Source organism: Pinus tabuliformis, chromosome 2_1, assembly GCF_031772625.1.
Source record: "Pinus tabuliformis cultivar Carrire ecotype Pingquan chromosome 2_1, CPIR1, whole genome shotgun sequence".
Lineage (NCBI taxonomy): Eukaryota > Viridiplantae > Streptophyta > Pinopsida > Pinales > Pinaceae > Pinus > Pinus tabuliformis.
The window spans coordinates 551524761-551548521 of record NC_142299.1 but is presented as its reverse complement, the minus strand read 5'-3'; the positions used below and the strand labels follow the sequence as shown (position 1 = coordinate 551548521).

The 23761-nt window shown below is 40.8% G+C and overlaps 1 protein-coding gene across 2 annotated transcripts in view; it reads left to right on the top strand.

Annotated features, from left to right (window-relative positions):
- Positions 1–21439: 21439 nt before the first annotated feature.
- Positions 21440–23761, top strand: part of LOC149201549 (NPL4-like protein B) — a 108408-nt gene continuing 106086 nt past the window's right edge. The window contains exon 1 of one of the 2 annotated variants that reach the window (XM_089402954.1): positions 21440–22693. In XM_089402954.1, coding sequence (XP_089259080.1) covers positions 21713–22693 — 981 coding nt within the window. In that variant the 5' untranslated portion in view covers positions 21440–21712. The remainder of the gene's footprint in view (positions 22694–23761) is intronic. The other variant, XM_089402953.1, reaches the window with a different exon arrangement.

Genomic DNA, 23761 nt, shown 5'->3' with positions numbered 1-23761 from the left:
ATTACATGGAATTTTCACCAGGGTTGTTACAGATGCTATAAGGAAGAAGACACTGCTAGCTGATTCGAAGATATCGTCTTTGGTGGAGCCACTCAATGGTGTATGGTTGCGTGTGTGGTGTGGTTGCTAGGCCCAGTTGCTGAATGACCTCTGTGGAGATGAGGTTCTTTTGGATCCCTCTGTCAACAATGAATTGTAGCGGAGACCCCTTCACCCACATTTGTGAGTGGAAGAGACACTGCCCTTCTTTTGGATCTTGGTGGTGGAAACGATGGCACTGGGCTCCGCACCAATATTCTACTTACCTTTGTCATTCCCCTTGTCGAGTTCTGATTCATAGTCAAAACATGCATCTGACTTTGAAGCTTTCAGTTCGATCACTAGTGATTGCTTGGCTCGAAACTCATTTGTGTTGTGAATTGGGTTCTTATGGAACTCACACCACTTTATTGTGTCATTCTTTGTCTTCGTGGTGTTGTTCTTTGCTTGCAGCTTCAGCGAGTTGTTGTGGGTCACCCCACATTGGCTTTTCCCTTTGTTTTGTGGTTTGGGGGCGCATTTCCCTTGCTTTGGATTTGCAAATCCAAAGTCTCACTTCTTTTGTTTAAATTTTTGCTCGATCTTAACAGTGTATCGATAGGTAACACCGAGCGATGAGATGTCCAGGGAATCCATCTGATCTTGGATGTATTTGTGTAGACAACTTTGGTACTTGAGTGCCACATGTCGTTCATATTCCTTGATACCCATCTTCGTATTAAGGGTATGAAAATATATGTGAACTTTGGCATGTCTTGGTCCCTTCCTGACCTTAGTGTGGTCCACTTTATGTACTTATCTTCATAGCTCTCGTTAGGATAATAATGTTCCTTGACGGTGTCTCAGAAAGAATTCCAAGTGGGTGCGGCTAAAAACAGTGAGGGTTCTCTCTCGTCCCTTTGCTCATAGTAGGTTCCCCACCATTCCTTGACATGGGGGGTGACATTGAGGAGTGTAAAAGTAATCTTTCCCCTATTGGAAAAATCATGAACCGAAAAATATCCTTCCAACATATTTAACCATCTGTCTATGGCATCTGCATCTATTCGGGATTTAAATATGGGAATGTCAAAGTTGACTTGTACCTTAAAGGGAGTGGTGACTCCATAGTGGTTGCAAGATGAATATGCATCACTTGTGGGCATCCGTTGAAGGATCTGGGCAAAGTTGTCTATCATCGCATTCCTTTGTCACTCAAGGGCTTCTTTGAGTAAGATTTTGAAATGATCTCTTGCTCCTTCATTTTTCTTCTCTTCCGCCATGGGAGGTTGTTGGGGTCAGCGAGGCTAATCTCGCAAAGGTTCAACCAATTCAAGCCCTAACTCCTTATACCCTGACCTCATTGGGGACATGCACAAAAAAATAGAGAAAGAGAAGACCACTTTGATACCACTGATCGAAATTTATGCAGGAACAAATTGAAATACAAATTTAAACAAAAATACAGAGCTACAACGAAAACTGAACTTCAATTCATTGATAACAAGATATTGAAAATTGTTTACATGCAGAAAGGAAATAAACTAGCTCGGGCGATGGTAGTTTATCTCTGAGAAGAGATGTGGCGGCTACATGCCTTTGAACTATGTTACAATGAGGTTCACAAGCCTTTTTATTATTGAGAAACAAGGGAAAACCCCAAACATCCAAAAACCTAACCCTAGGAGATGAAGCGCCAAAATTTTGTGGGCCTTGGGGTTAGTTGGTACACCAACTTCCCAGGGTCGTAACTTTGGCATACGATCTTCGTTTGACGCGTACGATACCTCGTTAGAAATATCTATCTAAGGATTATCACTTTCAATTGCAACACCACAAGCTACAAGTTTGCCTATTTTCCAAAAAAATGTTGTTTAGGACCTCAAAAATGACTATGGAAGTTCATGATCCAAAAAAATGCCAAAATATAATAAACAGTGCTACAATTTAGGAAACTGAAAGAAACAGTCTGAATGAAACAATGTTGGGGGTCCAAGTGGAATAGGCGGGTGGCCACCAATATCCACCTAGATCAATATCTGTTGGAATGGGGGTAAAGGGACAAGTACACACGCTGAAGTTATGGCGCTTTGGGGCCTTTTATTTTGTGCATGTGGGTTTGACTTGTAACAACTGGAAGTCTACGGAGATTCACAAGTGGTTGTGGATTGGGTTTCTAATAAATATGCTTTCTGCCCACCTCTCCTTTTCAACTGGATGGGTAGAATCCGAAAAATCATGGAACATTTCATAGATTTGTCTATTGCACATACATACTGGGAATTCAATTATGTCGTCGACAGGTTATCCAAAGATGGTCTTTCGTTTGTCTTTCGACATGTTGCATTACAAATATTTTGCTAATTTCATCTATCAACGTAGTGGTAATTTTTCCATCCACTGGTCATTGGTACCTATTTCTGCATCACAAGGATTGACAGATAAGCATTATATTTTTTGACACGAGGAATGTGCGGATCTCTGATGATAAGTACTTTTTCTTATCGGTTTTCTTTTTTGTTACAATATTGGGTTTGGGATATGTTGACGGTGTTGAACCCACCAACATTCAAGGGATCTCCCCGGTATGAAGTCCCAACTAGACCTTACACTGTTTGGTGTTGGAGTCCCATTGGTACGATGGCTCGATTGCCATTTACTTAGAGATTTGCCTAAGCTCTTGTTGTTCAACACATGAGGGTGTTATGTCGGTATCTTTAAAAAGTGAGGTGAGTATGCCTAGTGAGTGCATAATGTAACTTATATCTAGGTTCTCTCATTGCAAAGGGGGAGAGTAAAGTAAGCCTATAAGTGAGAGGTAGTAGTGCCACCCAAGAAGAGACACACGTGAACCAGAAAGGGTCTATCCAACATCCATCGGAATAGTCCACAACAGATGTGGCAGTCGTTAAAACCGAAGTACAAGGGAAAACACGTACACCATCCAACAGAGTAGTCCACACGAATGTGATGGTCATTATAACCAATAAACAAGGAAGGTTTGTCTAATATCCTACGGAGTAGTCCATAAGGATGAGACAATAGTGATAACCAATACAACACATTCCCAACAATGTAAGTACTAAAACAACCAAACTATTTCAACTATCTTAGTACAGGTGAAACAAGCATGCATTACAAATGCCGAAAGAATAGTCTTACAAACATCTACAAAACATGCATGAAAACGTGTTGGCCTTAACAGGCTTCTGTATTAAGCAAAAGTTCTAAGACACATCTATACACCATACATTACTAGTCCTAGTAGTGGGACATTGGAGCCACTCCTCGCTCCTCAAAGAACTGACTGAAAACTCTCAAGGCTATGTGGGAGGAGCCAAGGTGAAAAGTCCTTGCTCATACAATGGAAGGGGTATATATAGCCAAGGGTGATGCTTGACCCTTGTGACTCTTGGACTACCCTCATGACCGTTTAACTTACTATGACTTTTAAACTGACAGGACTCTTCATCTTCATGTGTGTGTTCGTTGGACTTTCACTTTACATTACATTCGGTTACAACAAATATGGCCCATAGTAGTGATGTGGCCTTAACAACTCATGACACAAATTGACATGACACTAATGACATGGACTTGTTGGTTGTGGTGGCAATGCTAAGTTGCAGTTGCTGCTGAGTGATCGATGTGTTCTTGGATGTGCTTTATCTTCTCCTCTACATGGCTTGATGTTGTAGGGTCTTCAATGGTCTTGGTCTTGTAAGATGGTTACATGCATGTGTTCCTTTCACTTTCTCTTTGATGAGCTTCTTTCGTCCATCCAACTGTAAGTGAATCTTCTAGCATGTGCACTCCTTCTTCATCCCATTCGTCATTTCGCCATGATCTATCAATGTACCTATTCCTGAAATTCACTAATGATGGGATGACATCAAACCCAAACCTCATATTCTAAGATGATGCATTGTTTTCCATGGTTTGGGCTTGGGACAATGATAGGTTGGGAATAGGGCCCAGTAACTCCACATTGCGCAGTTCCAAGTGACAGAGAGGGAGACTGGTCACTGAGACTGCGCAGAGCGCAGCTCAGGCTTGGATGAGGAACTTTAGGGCACAGTCTTCACTGTCGAGAAAAACTGCGTAGTGGCCACTAGGAGGTAGGATTGCGCAGTTGAGGTCACCAGTGGCACCTACAAGGTGGGACCCTGGGAGGCACCTCTGTACAGTTTTCTGAGGGAAGAAAAGACAAGGTAGCAAAAGGACCAGAGGGGACAGTTATGCATAGTTTCTAGGAGCAGTGAGTCCCGACCGAGGGAAGACACTGGGAGGATATCTCTGCGCAGTTCTGGGAGGTAAATTAGGCTCAGGTCTCTACACATTGCAGTGTTCCAAGAGGTAGGGAGGAGGCTTGATGATTGATCTTGCGAAGTGCGCAGTGTAGGTCGGGATCTGAGGCAATTTATATGCAATTCTGGGAAGGAAGGTAGGTTGCTCACTTCTGGGATTGCACAATGCAACTGTCCTGGAGGATAGCCTCAAGCATTACGTAGTTCCAGGTAGCAGAGAAGCATCACTGAGGGCTGAGACTACACAGTTGAACCTAGTCGCGGTCCGTCAAGAGGGGGGTTGTCCGATTGGAAGGATTTTTAGGAAAATGGTTAAGTGTGGGAAGAAAGTGTACCTATGAGGACTCAACATTGTGATCACACACTTAGCATACTTCAACAACATGACAACATTGACCATCGGGACAACAAGACAAAGCATTTCCCTCTGTGAGACTGTCTAGAGCTAAAAGCGAGAAGTGCGACAATTGGGATAGACCTTTGGATGACCGTGACGACACTTGCGCGACAATTCTTACAACTTTGTGTATGAGTGTGATCGATGTTTACATAGCTAAGGAAAATCAAACACACAAATACAAACCCTCGAAATCACCAGGAAAAAGACCGCAAGCATGGTAAAGCAATCAACATGCAAAAAGACAAAAGTTGGCCAAACAGGCAAAAGGGTAAAAATGAACTTTGAAGGATCTCATGGGATGAGCTCGAGTGTTTGCAACCATCAAAGAAAAACTAAGGAAGGCTCTAAAAATTAAGTGCAAGGCAAAATTTTGTAGGGTTTTGCAGCTGCTACAACACTTGGCGACACACTGGTTGAGTACCAGCTTCTCTGTTTTGGTTCATTTTTACTGCAAGGCTTTGGTCCTTCGGGGAGTATTGATTCACCGTGCATATTACTTCGACTTCTCCACTTACTCCATGGACAAACATGGTTCACCTTGTACCTTCTTAGTTGAACACAACATAATATTCAACCAGATCACAATGTTTCGAATTGGGAAGGGTAGTTTGGCTTGCAAGCTTAAGATTTTCAGAGCATATTTTTTCATCTCTCGTGTTGCCCCGCTGCCAGGAGGCCTGGATAGTACACAATGGAGTCACGCAGGAACATAAGCATTGCTCCACTGTCAGCAAGCCTGGATAGTACCCCGGTGGAGTTATCTGCTTCACCTCTCTGTGCAGGAAGCCTTTCTCTTCTTTTGCCTTTGTTATTTTTTAAAGATAATTGTGCATAGGCACTTATTTATTTTTTGGGGTGTAAGAGGGATCCCGATGTATTGGGAGCAAGGGAGGTTGTTCCTTTAGAGAAGCATATAAAGACCTCTGATTCAAGTTTTCTCGTTTAGATTTTCCCCTTCTTTGTTTCTACTAGTTGGATGAGCTTGAACACACCAAAGTAGAAAACTGAGTGTAAGCATGAGGTTTCCTAGTTTGGACACAGGTTCATGGTTTGACCAAAACTCTCCTTATAGATGGATCATATTTTTTGTCAAGACTTCATTGGCAAAAGTTACAACCAAACACAAGGAAGACGAACACAAGATTAGCCAAGCACTGTAGTGTCACAAGACTCTTTGAACTTCAGCCACGTGCGCATTCAGAAGCCAGAACGCAGTGAGGCACAACACTTATTTACATAAGCAAAAACAACATAAAGCAAAGAAAACAAAACAACAAACAAAAACAACACAACAAGCAATGAAAAGACTATGTACATAACATAGGATGCGGCCCCGGATCTCATTGAAAATAAAATTTTAAGTCATGGCCATTGATAGGGAGAGAATCAATCTTCTCATAAAGTGATTGAAGACGATGCGTGTGTTGGCCAAGCTTCTCGTGGACTACAATTGAACAATCCACAAGGATTGAAACTTAGTGTGTTTGCCTTTGTCTTCGTGGGTTTTATCCCACTTTAAGACTAAGTCACCCACACTGAAGCTAGTACTCCTTGCAGACTTTCTATCGAACCATCTCTTGATACAGTTTTGGTGGAGTGTAAATTTTTCTTTTGCTTTCATCCTTTCTTCCTATAACTTGTGCAATGTGTCCATCCTATGTTGAACTAAAAGACACGGCTTGCCTTGGGGTTCTTGGGACAACTCGAGAGCAGAAAAGTAGATGTTTTGCGGGAGGTTGGCTTCCTTTCCATATACCAGGAAGTAGGGGGAGGTATTTAGAGAAGGCTTAGGTGTGACTCGATCAACCCATAAAGCATTCACCAAAGCGGAGTGCCAATTTTGCTGTTAAGAGTAAATGGTCTTTTTGATGATGTGAATGAGGTTCTTGTTTGTAGATTCGGCAAGACCATTTCCCCATGGGTAGTAATTAACAGAATTCTTCAAAACAATACCATTTTCCAATGCAAAGTCATAAAGCTTTAACGAATAAAAGTATGTTTCAGTGTAAAAAACAAGTGATGTAGGAACGCCAAAAGTGGAAATGATGTTCTGTTGTAGGAAGCTATTGAGTTCTCGATCGTTCACTTGTTTCAGTGGAACTTCTTCTATCCACCACGTGAAGTAATCTGTAGCAGTCAAAATATAGCGGTGATGCTTTGACCAATGTGGGAAAATTTCCCTAATGATATCCAAGCCCCACAGTTGGAATGGTTCTTCCACTACAATAGGTTGTACTGGGGCTGCTGACTTTCGACTTCTGTCGGCACATCTCTTGCAGACCAAACACTTGCGGGCATAAGCGTGTGCATCATTTAATAATGTAGGCCAATAGAAATCGACCCGCATAACATTGTGTACTGTTGTGTTACTCGCGAAGTGTTCCCCAACTGGTCCATCACGGAGATCATGTAACACCTTTTCTGAATCTTGTGCCTCTAGGGACCTGATCAAGATACCATTGTGGTGCTTTCTATATAACACCCCATGCACTAGGTGGTAAGATATATCTTTGAGTCGAAGTGCCCTCTTTTGTCGCATACAAAAATGGGAAGGAACGGTGCCATGCTCAAGGTACTAGCGCACTTCTGCGTACCAAGAGTTTCCGTGTGAAGTGGGAGAGGCTCGCTCAACATTGTACATTTCTATTTCTTGCTCCCAACCTGCGAGCTCTTCTTCTTCCTCCTATGAATGTACTGCTTCCGCTGTTAGTCTGCAAATACCATGACCCTTGATGGTATGAACTGGCTTGATGTTAAGATCATACTCTTGTAGTCCTGTCATCCAGTTCACCCTTCTTTCACCCAGCTCTTGTTGAACAAGCAAAAATCTGACTGCTGGGTGCGGAACAAAGATAATGCAATGGTTTTTCAATAGGTAGGGTCTGAAATGCTTCACCGCCTTGTACACTGCATATGATTGTTTGTCCACGACGATATAGTTGTGTTCTGGTCCTTGCAGGCTTGCACTCATGAAGGATATGGGTCGCTCATTGTTCAACACATCCTTCTGAGTGAGCACTGCAACGAGTCAAGTGTCAGAAGTAAAAATATAGAGAAAGAAATATTTGTTGAAGTTTGGACTATATAGCATTGGTTCCTTTGTTATTGCTTGCTTGATGCAGGTGAACACATCCTTTTCCCTCTTTCCCCAACTGTAAACTGCGTCCTTCTTGATCATCTCTTAAATGGGTTTAACAATCTGCACATAATCAGAGATGAACTTTCTGAGGAAGTTGATCTTCCCCAAGAAAGACTGCATGGCTTTCTTGTTCACAGGGTGAGGAATCTGTGTGATGGTCTGAACTTTGTCCGGATCTACCTTGATCCCACTTTTGGCAATGATGTGTCCAAGCAGGTTACCCTCGGACACTGCAAAGATGCTCTTCTTGGGATTCAAGGATATCCTGTATTTTCAACATCGCTCGAAAATTTTCTTAAGATGGCGTAGGTGGTCTAATCATTGTCTTGAGAACACTATCACATCATCGAGGTACACCACTACGCTCTGTTCGATGAGCCCACGAAAGGTGATTTCCATTGAGCGATGAAATGTTGCACCTACGTTCATCAACCAAAATGGCATTCTATGGAAAGCGAATGTACCCCACTTGGTAAAAAATGTTGTTTTGAGTCTGTCAGGTTCTGCTACTAGAACCTGGTTGTATCCTGAAAAGTCATCAAGCAAAGAAAACATCTTTGCTCCAGATACTGTTTGCAGTATATGCTCCATGGATGGCATTGGGTAGTTGTCCTTGTCCGAGGTGCGATTGAGATTACGGAAATCTACGCACATGCGGATCTCCCCAGACTTCTTTCTGACAGGGACTAAATTGGAAACCCATGTCGAATGTCACACTTTGTAGATGATCCGAGCATCCAACAACTTGGTCAGTTCTTTCTGTATGAGGGGCTCAAGTGATGGATGAACTTTCCTTAGATTCTGCTAAAAAGGCTTGGCCCCTTCCTTGATTGGTATGACGTGATGGATTATTCGCATGTCATATGTTTTAATATCATCGTACGTCCACATGAATACATCACGATACTATTTGAAAAGGAGGATGAAAGCTTGTTTCTCTTATGATGTACAACATGTACCAAGATTTACAAACTTTAGATCCTTATCCGCTCCCAGATTAATCTGTTTGTGCAACAATGTAGAGCTGTGGGTTTTGGCATTCACGGGTCCTTGAAAGCGGTTCTACAAGTCATACAACTTCTCAAGTGATACCATAACCTTAGGGATGAGGTTGCCTTTTCTTGCATCGGCTACGTCTTGCAGAGACTACTCGTGCTCGTCTATTTCTGCGTCTTTGAAGACGTCAACGTTAGCCATGAAATGCAATATTTGTTGATCATCATAAAAAAAGAACGTAAATTAGTGATGTTATCTGGGACAAATGGTTTATACAAAACCTCAATTGAAAACCTATCCCTTAATGGTGACATCGTAGAAGCTGCATTCACCAAGGCATCTGAAATTGCATTACGCATTCTTGGTACTGAAATAATATTAAAAGCTTGGAATTGAGAGATAAGTTGCCATACCTCTTGTTGATAACTCTTAAGACGGGGTGACACACAATGTATGGTGTTACGTACCTGACGCAACACGATCTCTGAGTCACCTACCACTTTTAAAACATCAACGTTGAGGCTTATGGCTTTCTGTGAGCCCAAGATGAGTGCTTCATACTCGACAGTGTTGTTCATGCACTCAAACTCCAAGCGATTAGAGATTAAGTGTTTTCTTTGTAGCGGGTCTATTAAAACACAACCAGCTCCAGAGCTTTCCTACGTCTTGGATCCGTCAAAGTACATGGTCCACATATCATTTGTACAAGGACCGCTTGCTGCACTAGTACTACTGTCACTCCTGCTACTATTGTTACAAACTATTGTACAAGTTTCATTTTTTCCAATTGAGCATGGAAGGAGGCCCAATTGTGTGTCTGGTAGGGCAGGGGATGGCTCTGCAAGATACCACCCCAATTGTGTTTCTAGAAGGCAATTGTCGAACACAAGTTCTATGAAAGCCAACGATTCTTTTCTGCATTCAAGGGAGTTACGTTGTGCTTCATGCATCTCTTTGAAAATACTCAGATATGGTTATTTCTACCCTTATACAAAAGCCATAAGTGTGACCAGTCAATAGCAAAGTATCCTTGCAACTTTCTTGAATAGTCTCTGCTCAACAACATGTCGTATGCTTCTGGGATGTCGACGACAATGATATTGATGCATTGATGAACTTGTCCATTAGACGATAACCAGATGATCACATCCCTGAGTTCACCAATTGTTGGTACACATGTTCTGTCTAGTTGGATGATTTGCGCACTTGTGTTACTCCATTGGGCATTGATCTTCTTAGCGATGGAGAGTGGCATGACATTGAATGATGCGCCAAAGTCAACCAAGCAGTTGTGAACATTGAAATTGAAGATTTCAAATGATAACAAGAATGGTGGGCAAAGTGAGTTCGCCTCCTCCATGCGAAGCGTGTTGAGCATAGATGCAAGTGTGTCAGGAGACTTACTTGATCCATTGCTGGAAGAGGTAGCATTACCTATAGAGGTTTGCCCGAGTGCTTGCAAAAGAATGTCCCACTGACTCGTGATTTTGGTTAGCTCATACAAAGATATGTTTGCACAAGTCTTCTTCATGTCTTCTATAATGTTATAATCCAAAGTGGGGAGACTCACCGAGGTGTCGGGGGTAAACTTGAGTTCATGGTTTCTGGTGGACTGTTTTTGTCTTTGTTTCTTGTGGAAACACTCTTTGTTGTAGTTGTCTTCCTGGACTTGCTTTGAGTTTTCTGTGTTGAGTTAACCAATGGACCTATTGCCCTTAACATATCTGGTCTTATTTTACTTTTCGGTATCTCAAACACCGTGGGGACCCCTTGGCTTCTCAAGTTATATCGATTGTTTTTCTTCAGGGCTGGATCGTCACTCAGAGGCTCCTTCTTGGTGGTGGTCTTCTGGGCTGTGCGAGTACACTGATACATGTTTACTACATGCCCCATACTTGGGGCTTCATCAGATGCAACAAATTCTTCTTCTTCATTGTTGGGCTCAGCCTACTCATTAGCCGCAGGTTGTTGGACAACTATGTAGCCATGATACTCATTACATGGTTCCATTTTGGGCACGTTCTTTCCAAATGTTGTTCGCGATGAAACGAGCAGTATGAGTTTGTCGCAAGCTGGTCAAGGTTCAAAACCATATTGGAGCTCTGTGCAGATTTGGTCGGGTGGCTGCTGCTGCTACCTAAAGCTACATTCTTCTTCTACGGGTACCTAGGAGGCTTATTGTTCACAGTTGTCTCGCTCATCCGTTGTTTGAGTTCAACAACTTCGGTGGTCAAGGACTTAAGGAGACGAGTAAGGATCTCAATGTCACTTGCTTCTTTTTCCTTAGCCTTACTCATAGAGGCCCAAGACCTCTTCCTTGTATCTTTGGAGTCCTCAGTGGATTCATCATCTGCAATGACTCCAATAACGCACAGGTCTTTCTCCACGGTAATAGCCTCTTCACAATTTTTTGTCAGTGTTGGTTTTGCAGCTCGCTTGACGAACTGCGCAGTACTGGTCAGCAAGGTAGAAATGTAGTAGTTGATGGTGATGGAGTCATGAGGCTTGGTCTCAGTTCAAAACTTGTTCAAAATGCAGTTAAACCCCTGATTAAAATATTTAACTTTTTCTTTCTACTCCATCTTGAGACTACCCAACTCCTTCAGCAACATGACGGGGGTCTTGTCTTCAGCAAATTTCTTAAGGAAAATTCTCTTGAACACTCCCCAATTCTGGATGGATTTTTGCAGAAGGCTATGATACCACACAACCGCTTTGCCATCCAAGTTACATGGAAACAATCTACAAGCAACATCATCATAACGTACCTCGAGTGTCTGCAAATGTAGGTAGAACGTGTCTAAGTGATCTTATGCCTTCACTATTTTGTCAGGGTCATATTTAGTTAAGAGCTTCTCTGCGTGTCTTGGCATCTTGTGCAGGACACCCAGAAGTGCTAATGGGCCATGAGTCCTCCATTCCATATTTGTTTATCCATGTTGTCCTCTTCTTCTGAATCTGATGATTCTTATTTTGAGTCTGTTGCTTCTTCTTCCTCTTCTCCAACTCCTTCGTTTCCTTCCCCTCCGTCTCCTCCACTGGAACTTGAGCCTGAGAGTAAGAAGTTGTCTTCTTCTTCCTTTCGAAAAATTGGGGGTTCCTCTTCTTTCTCCACAACTTCTGGCAGCTCCTCAAGAGTGGTGAAGATCACTTCTTTAACTGATGAAACTACTACTCCTGTGGGAGTAGGCTTTTGCTTCTTTTGAGAATATGGAAGAGCGTACACTCTCGAAATCAATCCAACAACTTTAGAAAATTGACTGGTGATGGGATGGACAACTCAGATTTGATGATATGGAATTTCACGTTTGGGTCTGGGAGGTGAGAAATTACCAACTTCAGAATTGCGTGTAGGGGAGAGGGAGACAATGTTACTACCTTGACCAGATGACAGATGAGTGGGGTTGGTGGGACAATCAACCATAAACTACTGGTGGCCCTCCTTCTAGAGCCAGAAATATTGACGGTGCTGGACCCACCAACATTTAGGGGATCTCCCTGGTATGAAGTCCTAACTAGACCTCACATTGTTTGGTGTAGGAGTCCCATCCGGTACAATGGCCCGATTTCCATTTACTTAGATATTTGCCTTAGCTCTTGTTGTTTAGCACATGAGAGTGTTATGCTGGTATCTTCAAAAAGTGAGGTGAGTATGCCTGCTGAGTGCGTAATGTAACTTGTGTCTAGGTTCTCTTATTGCAAAGGGGGGGAGTAAAATGAGCCTCTAAGTGAGAGGTAGTAGTACCACCCAAGAAGAGACACACGCAAACCATAAACAGTATGTCCACCATCTAGCGGAATAGTCCACAATGGATGGGGAAGTCATTAAAACTAGAGTACAAGGGAAAACATGTACACCATCCAACAGAGTAGTCCACATGGATGTGACAGTTGTTATAACCAATAAACAAGGAAGGTTTGTGTAATATCATGCAAAGTAGTCCACAAGGATGAGACAATAGTGATAATCAATACAACACATTCCCAACAATGTAAGTACTAAAACAACCGAAGTAGTTCAACTATCTTAGTACAGGTGAAACAAACATGCATTACAAATGCCAAAAGAATAGTCTTACAAACATCTACAAAACATGCATGAAAACATGCTAGCCTTAACAGGCTTCTGTATTAAGCAAAAGTTCCAAGACACATCTGTACACCATACATCACTAGTCCTAGTAGTGGGACATTGGAGCCACTCCTCGCTCCTCAAAGAACTGACTGAAAACTCTCTAGGCTATGTGGGAGGAGCCAAGGTGAAAAGCCCTTGCTCATACAATGGGAGGGGTATATATAGCCAAGGGTGATGCTTGACCCTTGTGACTCTTGGACTACCCTCATGATCGTTCAACTTCCTATGACTTTTCAACTGACATGACTCTTCATCTTCATGTGTGTGTCTGTTGGACTTTCACTTTACATTACATTCGGTTACAACAGATATGGCCCATAGTAGTGATGTGGCCTTGACAACTCATGACACAACTTGACATGACATTGTTGACATGGACTAGCTGGCTATGGTGGCAATGTCAAGTTGTTGTTGTTGTTGAGTGATGGATGTGTTCTTGGATGTGCTTTGTCTTCTCCTTCGCATGGCTTGATGTTGCGGGGTCTTCAATGGTCTTGGTCTTGTAAGATGGTTACATGCATGTGTTACGTTCACTTGGTCTTGTAAGATGGTTACATGCATGTGTTACTTTCTCTTGCTCTTTGATGAGCTTCTTTCGTCCATCCAGCTGTAAGTGAGTCTTCTAGCATGTGTGATCCTTTTTCATCCCACTCATCGTCTCGCCATGATCTAACAGTGTACCTATTCCTGCAATTCACTCATGACGGGACGACATCAAATCCAAAACCTCCTAGTCTAAGATGATGCATTATTTTCCATGGTCCGAGCCCGTGACAAATGATAGGTTGGGAAGATGGCCCAGTAAATGCGCACTGTGCAGTTCCAGGTGATAGGGAGGATACTCGTCAATGAGACTGCACAAAGTGCAACTTAGGATTGGATGAGGAACTCTGGGGCACAGTCTTCACTGTCAGGAAAAACTACGCAGTGGCCACTAGGAGGCAGGATTTGCAATTGAGGTCACCAGTGGTAGCTGCAAGGTGGGACCCTAGGAGGCACCTATGCACAGTTTTTTGAGGGAAGACAATATAGGGTAACAGAAGGACCATAGGGGAAAACTATGTGCAATTTCTGGGAGCAATGAGTCCTGGTTGAGGGAAGACATTGGGAGGAAATCATTGCGTAGTTCTAGGAGGAAAAGCAGGCTTAGGTCTCTGCGCATTGCGGGGTTCTAGTCAGGGTTGGAATTTGGATTTCTCTTTACCCATCATACAACTTTTTTTTTGATGTTTTGGGTCCTTATGGTTCCCGTTAAGAAACATTATGTTTAAAGTTTTGCCCTTCAAGAGTGATGTTCTCCTAATAAATTAACCCTTCAACAATAAAAGTTTGACTAAATAATGGCAAGGCCATAACTTCTTCGACTCAACACAAATTCTCTTCTCCAAATCCCCCTTTGCTTCACTATATTTCTGGAAGATCATAACACTATCCCTTCCACCATCTCCCTTCTTCTCCAGAATGGGAACTCACAGAGACTTGTCTTCCATTTTGTTTTAATCTCTCGCTTCAACGAGGTTATCAGAGGGGAGTAAAGGAAGAGGAACAAATGAACAATCAGCTCCACGCTCGAACTCCTACAGTGGCTTGGTTTCAGGGCATAATAAGGCTGGACATTGGCAAGTTGAATACGCCTTGACAATTCATAAATATGGGTAGAAAAATATTTTAAACAGTGGAGAATCCCTGTGGAATACGACATCTAACCAATCATAAATTGTCAAACATTGATAGACTTTCTTGGTTGGTCATTCATATAAATAATAACATCATGTGACATTATTTATGTTCGGTTACTTTTCAAAGTGTACATTCATTAGATACACAACCACATGTTCGGTTACTTTCCAAAGTGTACAGTCATCACTGATCCATAGCCCCAAAACCAGGGTCACGACCTTGGAAACCCTGTCTTCTTGTATGATTGATAAGACTTAGAGACAATTTTTTAAAGAAATCTCGACCTAACCATGGTCACAGCCTTAGCAGGCTTGTCTTATTTTCTGATTGATAAATACATATCAAGAGTTTTTAACAGAAATCTCGGCCTAACCAAGGCCACAACTTTAGCAGACCTGTCTTATTTTATGATTGATAAAGACAGATCGAGAGTTTTTAACATAAATATCTGCCTTTGGTGATATGCTTGATCATCGCACTCAGTGGGACTCGCCACAGAAATCCTTGTGTGGATACGCAACGCGCGTTCATAGAATCAACTATTTATAAGCCCTAGTTGCAGAGAAATATATAACTTTCAACACCTTGAGGTTGATATTACATCATGTCAACAATAAATAATACAATTGTCTGCAACCTCCATAAAATGGAATCTTTGCATGGGTGGTAAATTAAGGCATGTACCTGTTCATGTAAGGTTAGAGCTAACTTTCTATGCAGTTTCCATTTCTTGATTCCTATACAGTCTTGATGCTCATCGTGCTCTTCCACATGGCGGCATAGACATATGGGCCTAATCATCTCGAAACCTCTTTGCTGCCATTAACTGCAATGCCATCTCCTTTTATTCCCCACTTGGACGACTTGTCGTGACTCCAGAATTTAATTAGAAAACAAAAGTTAGAGCATTTATGGATTCCTTCATGAGCAAGCATGTGTGTTATATTACATCGTTGGCCCTTCTCTATCCATAACAAGGAAACGAATAGAGCAACAACGTCTAAAAGGAAAACATGATGAATGAAATAATGCATATATTCAGCTAAACCATTATATAGAGTTAAAAAATAATGATATGTAACCCATCCCATGAAAAGGGAAATGATATCTTTGATCCATTCAACAAACCAAGTTATCTATCCAAATATTCAATAAGCCAAGCTATCAACCCTTTAAAAAAACACAAATATCCACTAAACCAAATTGAGAAGAGTTATTTATTTTCCACTTATAAAGTTGTACTAATTGAATAAAAGGTTTTCCAAGAAGAAATACAACCCAAAAATTTGATATCTTCAAAGAAGGGCAACACAAATTACAAAAAAAGTCTATAAAGAGAAAGAGGCATACAATTTACATATACAAAATCCTCATGAATTTGATCATTGAGCCATCTGCTGGACCTGTAAATGTGAGCATTTTAAGGGGTTGGCTCTGCACCAAGGGTTCCGACTTATCTTGACCTTAACCTTTAGCTTGGTTGGGCCACACATTGCACTACTCTAAGGATTTGAAGGTGATTGCTGTGAAAATTAGTTTATATAAAATCTGGAAAGTTACCATTCCTAATTTGAATCCAGATAATGCGATCTGTAATTTAAGATGCTTATTGGCTACTAGCCACTGACGCTAATTGAAATTTGGCATACTTTCTGTAAAAGGAAGCCGGTGTCGCGGTGTACTTTATGTAAAAGGGTAACAAAAAATAAGATGCCAAGATGGATTGTGGTTGCAGACTTGTCAAGAAAAGATAACTTTCCCTTACAATCTTTAATTCAATGGCGAAACGATGGAAAATAAAGGGGTGTAAGAATGTTTTGGAAAAAAAAATTAAATGACAAAAATACATCTTCCACCATTTCGTGCACTTCATAAAAAATGGGCATCCATAAATTCCAACAGTCAAATACATGCAAAATTCCCTATGACGGGTAAAATGCTGGTCAAATTCCATCATTGGTTCTAGTAGCCAAGAAGGAGGCTTGATGATTGATCTCGCGAAGTGCGCAGTTCAAGTTGGGATCTGAGGTAGTTTCTACGCAACTCTGGGAAGGAAGGTAGGTTGCTCACTTCTGGGAATGTGGAGTGCAACTATCTTGGAGGAAAACCTCAAGCACTGCGTAGTTCGAGGCAGCAGAGCAACATCACTGAGGGCTAAGACTGTGCAGTGCAACCTAGTCGGGGTTCGGTGAGAGGGGGGTTGTACGGTTAGAAGGATTTTCAGGAAAATGGCTAAGTGTGGGAAGCAAGTGTACCTGTGAGGACTCGACATTGTGATCACACACTTAGCATACTTCGACAACATGACAAAATTGACCACCGGGACAACAAGACAAAGCATTGCCCTCTGTGAGATTGTCTAGAGCTAAAAGCGATAAGTGCGACACTTGGGATAGACCTTTGGACGACCATGACGAGACTTATGCGATATTGCTTACAAATTTCTGTATGAGTGCGACCGATGTTTACATAGCTAGGTCAAGTCAAACACACAAAGACAAACCCTCGAAATCACTAGAAAAAGATTGCAAACATGGTAAAGTAGTCAATATGCCAAAAGCCGACAGCTGACCACACATGCAAAAGGGTAAAAAAAAAAACTTTGAAGGAGCTCATGGGATGAGCTCGAGTGTCTGCAACCATCAAAGAAAAACCAAGGAAGGCTTCGAGAATTGAGTGCAAGCCAAAATTTTGGAGGGTGTTGTAGCTGCTACAACATGATACGTTCTTTCTCTTTGGAGGCTATTTTGATGTAATTTTCTTCCACAAGACATTTCCGTCTGGTTGTGGGTGGACATGTGAACTATGATTTATGTAAACGATCTGTTATATCTAATATAATACTGTTGGTTTTTTCTGGTGAAAAAAATGCTCAATGATATGCAATGAGTAATTTTGTTATTGTATGTTTTACTTTTGCCGTATTCTAACGAGGCCACAATTTCGCTGGAAAAACAATGGGAATTCTTGTAGGATTTTGGAAAAAATTTGGTAGAATTTTTTGGAAATCCTGTTTACAGTTGTCAAGCTTTAGGATTTTGGGTGCCCCAAAGATTCGCGATGGTTCCATCTTCACCATAAAAAAAATAATACAAACACTCCCAAGATTGGATTTCTTGAATTTTTTTTACGAGATTCTGACATTGTCCGGGGAAATTATGGCCTCAATAGACAACTCCTTTACTTTTTATATCTTTTTAAATTTTTGAGCAAAAACAAAATGAAGAATATTATAAACCCTGGCTTGATATACGTTGTGTGATATATATATAAATATATTATTCGATTTGCATATTCAACAAAAAGTGTATTCCGAAATAATTATTATAATAATATTTTTCATGATGATGTTTGTTACAAAGAGTTGAACCCAACAAAAAAGATAACAATAATTCTGCCCCCAATCAACTAGATAACTCCAATTGAAAATTTTCATATGACAAATTAAATTAAATGATATTTTAAGGTCCACGAGACTAAAAATAGTCTATGAGACCATTAGTTCCCTGTTTTTCGCCTTTTGCAATTCAATCCTTTTCTTATTCAAATTGATGATGAACTGACCCAATCTTCCAACAATCCCCTTGCTGAAAAGACAATGGCAAGAAATTGATGCTAACATATTCCCATAACTTCCTCTGATGTATTTGAATGCATCACATTCCAAAATGAAATGTTTTTTCGATTCCACTACCCCAGACGTGTAAAATGTACACACCCGTTCTTCCCAAGCTTCTTTAGGCCTTTTCCACCATCCTGTTTCATACCAGAGTTGATGCAATTTGGTCCTTAATTGAGAAATAAGAACCTTTTCCCTCCACACAATGCTAGCTCCAATGAACTCTTTTTGTTGTAGATCACACATAGGGTTGAATTCCTCAATGTAGTACTTCTTCTTTCTACCCAACTCTTTTCCCCATACCCTTTTATGAAACTTCTCAATAACAAAATTCTTTAGCTCCTTGCTATTTGTGGGACAAGCATTGAGGTAGATATTCCATTTTTGCATCGATGTGTAGTTTCGTTTCATCCATGTTTTCTTTCTTTCACTCATGCCTTCATTGAAGATAGAATTAGGCCATCTACCTACTCCCATTTGCTCAATTCCTTTTAGATATCTTATGATCCGCACCATAGCAATTGCTTCGATGGGAGTTGCTCCCATTTCACTCAACATTATCTCATAAGGTATCAAACTTTTTATTTTGAAATTGCTCATGATCAAATGCTTTTGGATTTTCTCAATTTGCTTCCATTTTGAGATGTGGGTGTTGCTAGCCCACAATTCATACCCATATAGCATCAGTGGACAAACTAGGAGTCCAAAAAGCACTTTAATCGTTTTCCGATCCCATAACTCTGCCTCTCTACATCTGTTTTGAAGAACATATAATGCTTTCCACCCTCCTTAAGTTCTCTTCTTTCTGCAGTCCTCACAATTAAGTTTGTTGTTGAAATCAATCTCGAGGTACTTGTACTCATTTACTTCTTTAAGAATGTTGCCTTCAAAGAAGAAAGTATGTTGGCTCTGCTTCCTTTTATAAGAGAAAATCATTATTTTGGTCTTGCTAGTATTGACTTGCCTCCCCACTGCTCTACAAAAATGCTCAAGGGCATATAGGTGCATTTGCAATCCATGGGTCGATTTAGAAATCAATATAATATCATCAGCATATAAAAGAAGCTTTAGCATAAACTCCCCCAAACGACACCATCTCCACCTTGCAAATTTAGTCACTCTTCCAGTTTATCAATATATAAACCAAAAAGAGTAGGGGATAAAGGGCAACCTTGTTTCACTCTAATGTCACTTCTAAAGCTTTCTGAAATACTTGTCGAGGTTCTAATTTTTGACTTTCACCTCTTCATAAAGTCTATGGACATCAACTCTATAATGCAAAGGAATTTCAAGTTCTTCCATTCTACGCCGCAACTTATCTCTAGGGACTGCTTCAAATGTCTTTTTGAAGTCAACAAAGCAATAAAATACTTCTTCTTTGTCCTCCCAAACCTTTTCAACAATGCGTTTCAACATGATACCATGATCCAATGTAGAATGCTTTGGCCTAAAACTTGCTTGTCCTCTTGCCCTCTTTTCTTTTACTTCTGCCCACTTACTAATTCTATTTTCTACCATGCTGTCGAAACACTTTGCAAACAAAGGATTGATCATAATGGTTCTATAGTTGGAAGGATTATTAATGCCTCCACTTTTAAAAAGGGGTATTGCTAGGCTAGTTGTCTAGTATCTTGGGAATCCTTGTTGAATGATGTTGTTGAATATTTCCATGATGTGCGGTGCAAGAGTGTTCATTTCCCATTTTAGATACTCTGCTTGAAGTTCAACCAAGTCCTTTGCCTTTCCTGTTTTCAGCTTCTTAATTCCAATCTCCACCTCTTGTAACGTGAAGAGATTTGAAGTTGTGTTGATCCTAGGGGGAGGCTTCGCCTCAAATTCTTTCTCATAGAGTTGCCTTGCATATTCAAACCATTGATTGGTTGTAATATTATTTTCAATTTGCTTCTTCCTTGGTTGAAGTTCCTGCCAGGAAAGCTTTGGATTATTCTTGCGTAGATATATTAACTCTTCTCGCCTTGTTTGCATGAACTCATCTTTTTTCCTTTTGAGTATCTGCTTAAATAACTTTACATTCATATTCTCCTTGCCATTTTGCATTCCTCATCAAACCAAGCATTTACATGAAAACAATTTGATTATGAATTCCTATTTTTTGCTCTTTTGCACTTCTCAAGTGCACTTTGAATTATATTTGTTAACTCATGACTGTTGAAACTTTTGAAACCAGTTTTCTCCTTCTGAATTAATCTCTCTAACATTGTCTCGAAGGTAGTACAATTTTCTTGTGTTAGAAGAATTTTGTCCCTTGATAGTGATTGCTAAAAGCATTGGGTTTTCCTCTCATGCCGTCTTTCTTCTAACCATGATAACTTTATATAAATTGGGTTATGGTTTGATTTTAAGTCCCAAATATGCTCTCCAATCTTAACTTCGTCTATCTTTTCTATCAAGCTTTGTGAACACATCACATAGTCAATGACACTTGCCCCATTGCATGTGTTGCAAGTGAAGTTCTCAGACCTTTTCTATCTTTCTAGACCATTGTAAATAATTAAGTTGAAAGCCCCACACAGTGTAAGCAACTCCTCTACAAAATGATTGCTAACTTTGTCATCTTCTGAACACCTCACCCATTGGAGATTCTCCTCTTCAGTGAGCCAAATAGGATTGTAATCCTCTTTGCAACAAAGAATACTAACTTGATTACTTGCTCTTCTAGCATTGAAATCTCCCACTAAAAAACTTCTCCTTGCTGAGAGTACATGACAATATCTTACTTTAAAGCTGCATACGGGGATCCTTACTGTTTAACCCCTTATTTTTGTAAGTTTTTGAAACTTGAAAAGCAAAATAACACGCTACAATTGCTGATTCTCATTTTTTAATATTTTGAATCATAAATAGTATTTATTTGCATTTTTTTAATTAATTAATAAAATACACAAATTATCAAGTTATATACACAGTGGTATATTCTACGATGTTAATCATTTTATATCACAATTTCGTAATATATACGTGCACACCATCAAATGACATATACACTAATATATTCTGCGACTTACATCATTCAAGATGCACATTGCTTACCACTCACGTCATAAAAAGCACATCGTTTCCCTAATTATATTCATATCAAATAAAGATCTGCAAATTGACACTAACATGTATTGCCGTCATAACTAAAATCTTTCCGAGTCCACGCACCACATACAATGTCGCAACCGGACAGTTCCTGTTATTGTTCCCGTCAAATGACATACTTTTTTCCGAACTATAGATGCAGTGGTCAGCTTTGGTTCCACGCAGGACAGAGTATATTTACAACTGCGTTATTTTATTGAATGAATTTAATGCTTCAATTGCAGTCACAGGACAGCTGATACATGTAATTCTCGGCGCAAGGTGCGTAGAAACCTCGTTTCTCCTACAATTTTTCTGGTTTTTCTAGTTGAAAATGTTGATAAGAGTACGAAGTAGGGATGGATTGGAGAGAGTGAAGGTAGACAAGCCGAATCCCACTGTGGGGGATTTGAAATCTCTCATTCAATCCCAACTCCAAGTCCCAATTTCCAGCCAAATCCTCTCCACCAGTCAGAACCTATTGCTGGCCAAGGGCGGAAATATCCAACAGTTTAAGGATATGGAGGACCCCAAATTGCTCCTTTCTTCATTGGGTATAGACCACGGTCACATAGTTTTCCTCTCATACGAGGGCGAGAGGTCCATAGCCGGACCCCAGAAAACCGTAAACCCTTCCGGGAGCTTCGGCAAAAAGATGACCATGGATGACCTGATTGCCAGGCAAGTGAGAATTGAGCGCCAGGATAAACCCCACTGTGGCTCTGCTTCATTTGACAGAGACGCTGCCAATGCCTTTCAGCAGTATGTGAATGAAAATTTGGCATTTGCTATAAAGAGGGGAGGGTTTATGTATGGGACAGTGAATGAGGGTGGTGATGTTGCTGTAGATTTCATCTATGAGCCCCCCCAGCAGGGGACTGAGGACAGCTTGCTCCTGTTCAGAGATCCAGAAGAGGAGAAGCAGGTGGAGGCCATTGCCATTGGGCTGGGGATGAGGAGAGTTGGGTTCATTTTCACGCAGACCATCACTCAGGGAAAGAAGGATTATACGCTCTCAAATGCGGAGATTCGGCAGGCTGCGGAGCTCCATGCCGAGAGCGAATTGAAGGAATGGTTTACTGCTTTAGTGAAGTTGGAGGTGAACGACGAAGGTGGCGCTGATGTCCATTTCGAGGCCTTTCAGTTGAGTGATCAGTGTGTTAAGCTTTTTAAGGAAGGGTGGTTTGTCGAGAATTGCACTGATTTGGATCTAAAGATAACTAGGATGAAGAAGGATGTGGTGATCCTGGGGAAGGATACCAGGGATGTTGACAATGATTTTTTTCTGGTGCTGGTGAAGATTCTTGATCATCAGGTATTGACTACCTTTCTTACCTTTCTTTACCCTTGAACATGCATTTTTGATTTGAATGATTGAAATTTAGTGGATTTGTGGACTTCCTTAGCCATGGTGAAATTGAAACTAAAACTCAATGACCACAATAGGTTTACGGGCACTAGAGCTCAATATGCAGTAACAGTTATAAATGGATTTAGTGCACAACGCATTGCCCAGCAAAGGGAACGGTAAAAGAGAACCTACTTGTAAATCTGAATTTAAAGAACTAACATTAAAGCATAGCTAGCCAAAAGGGTGAGAACATGGGTACTCTAAAAAGCACGAAGTTATGTTACCTTACCTCATAATAAGTAGGATGCAAACTCCTTCATTTTTATGTGGTTATGCTAACAACTCAAAAACATGCATGCAAACATCTTCGTATTATATACTTATAAAAACAGATTCTGAATTTTCCTTTCATTGAAACTCACTCAATTAGATAAGCAGTCCATAGGCTTCCCCAGTTGTAAAGCTAGACAACATGCTTAGTGTTGGCTCCCAAAACTGTACTTTACAATATTCAAGTACCTGAACAACAGAATAGGCCTGGAGTTACTTAGGAATTCTACCCATTGTCACCACAGTTGCATTCCCCTCTCTTTAATGCTACTGCTTTTTCAGCTTTAAAGGGGAATCCTTAAGATTTTAAGATATATAGAGTACAAGAACTGGTTGGAGTGAAAATAGACTAGTGCTAATGCTTGGGCTTTGGAATTTCTCGTGAAAAAAGAGGGGTTGGAAGTGAGAGATGGAGAGAAAGCCATAGTGCTTATGCCTAGAGCGGTAAACCAGATACCTGCTACGGGCCAAGCAGCTAAGAAGAAATGTAAAGAACGGGAGTTGTTGAAACTAGCATATTGGAAGATCAATCGGCCGAAATAACCGTGAGCAGCCACAATATTGTAGGTTTCTTCCTCCTGACCAAATTTGTAACCTGCATTTGCGGACTGATTCTCAGTAGTTTCCCTGATCAAACTGGAAGTTACCAAAGAACCATGCATAGCACTGAATAGAGAGCCGCCGAATACGCCAGCTACACCC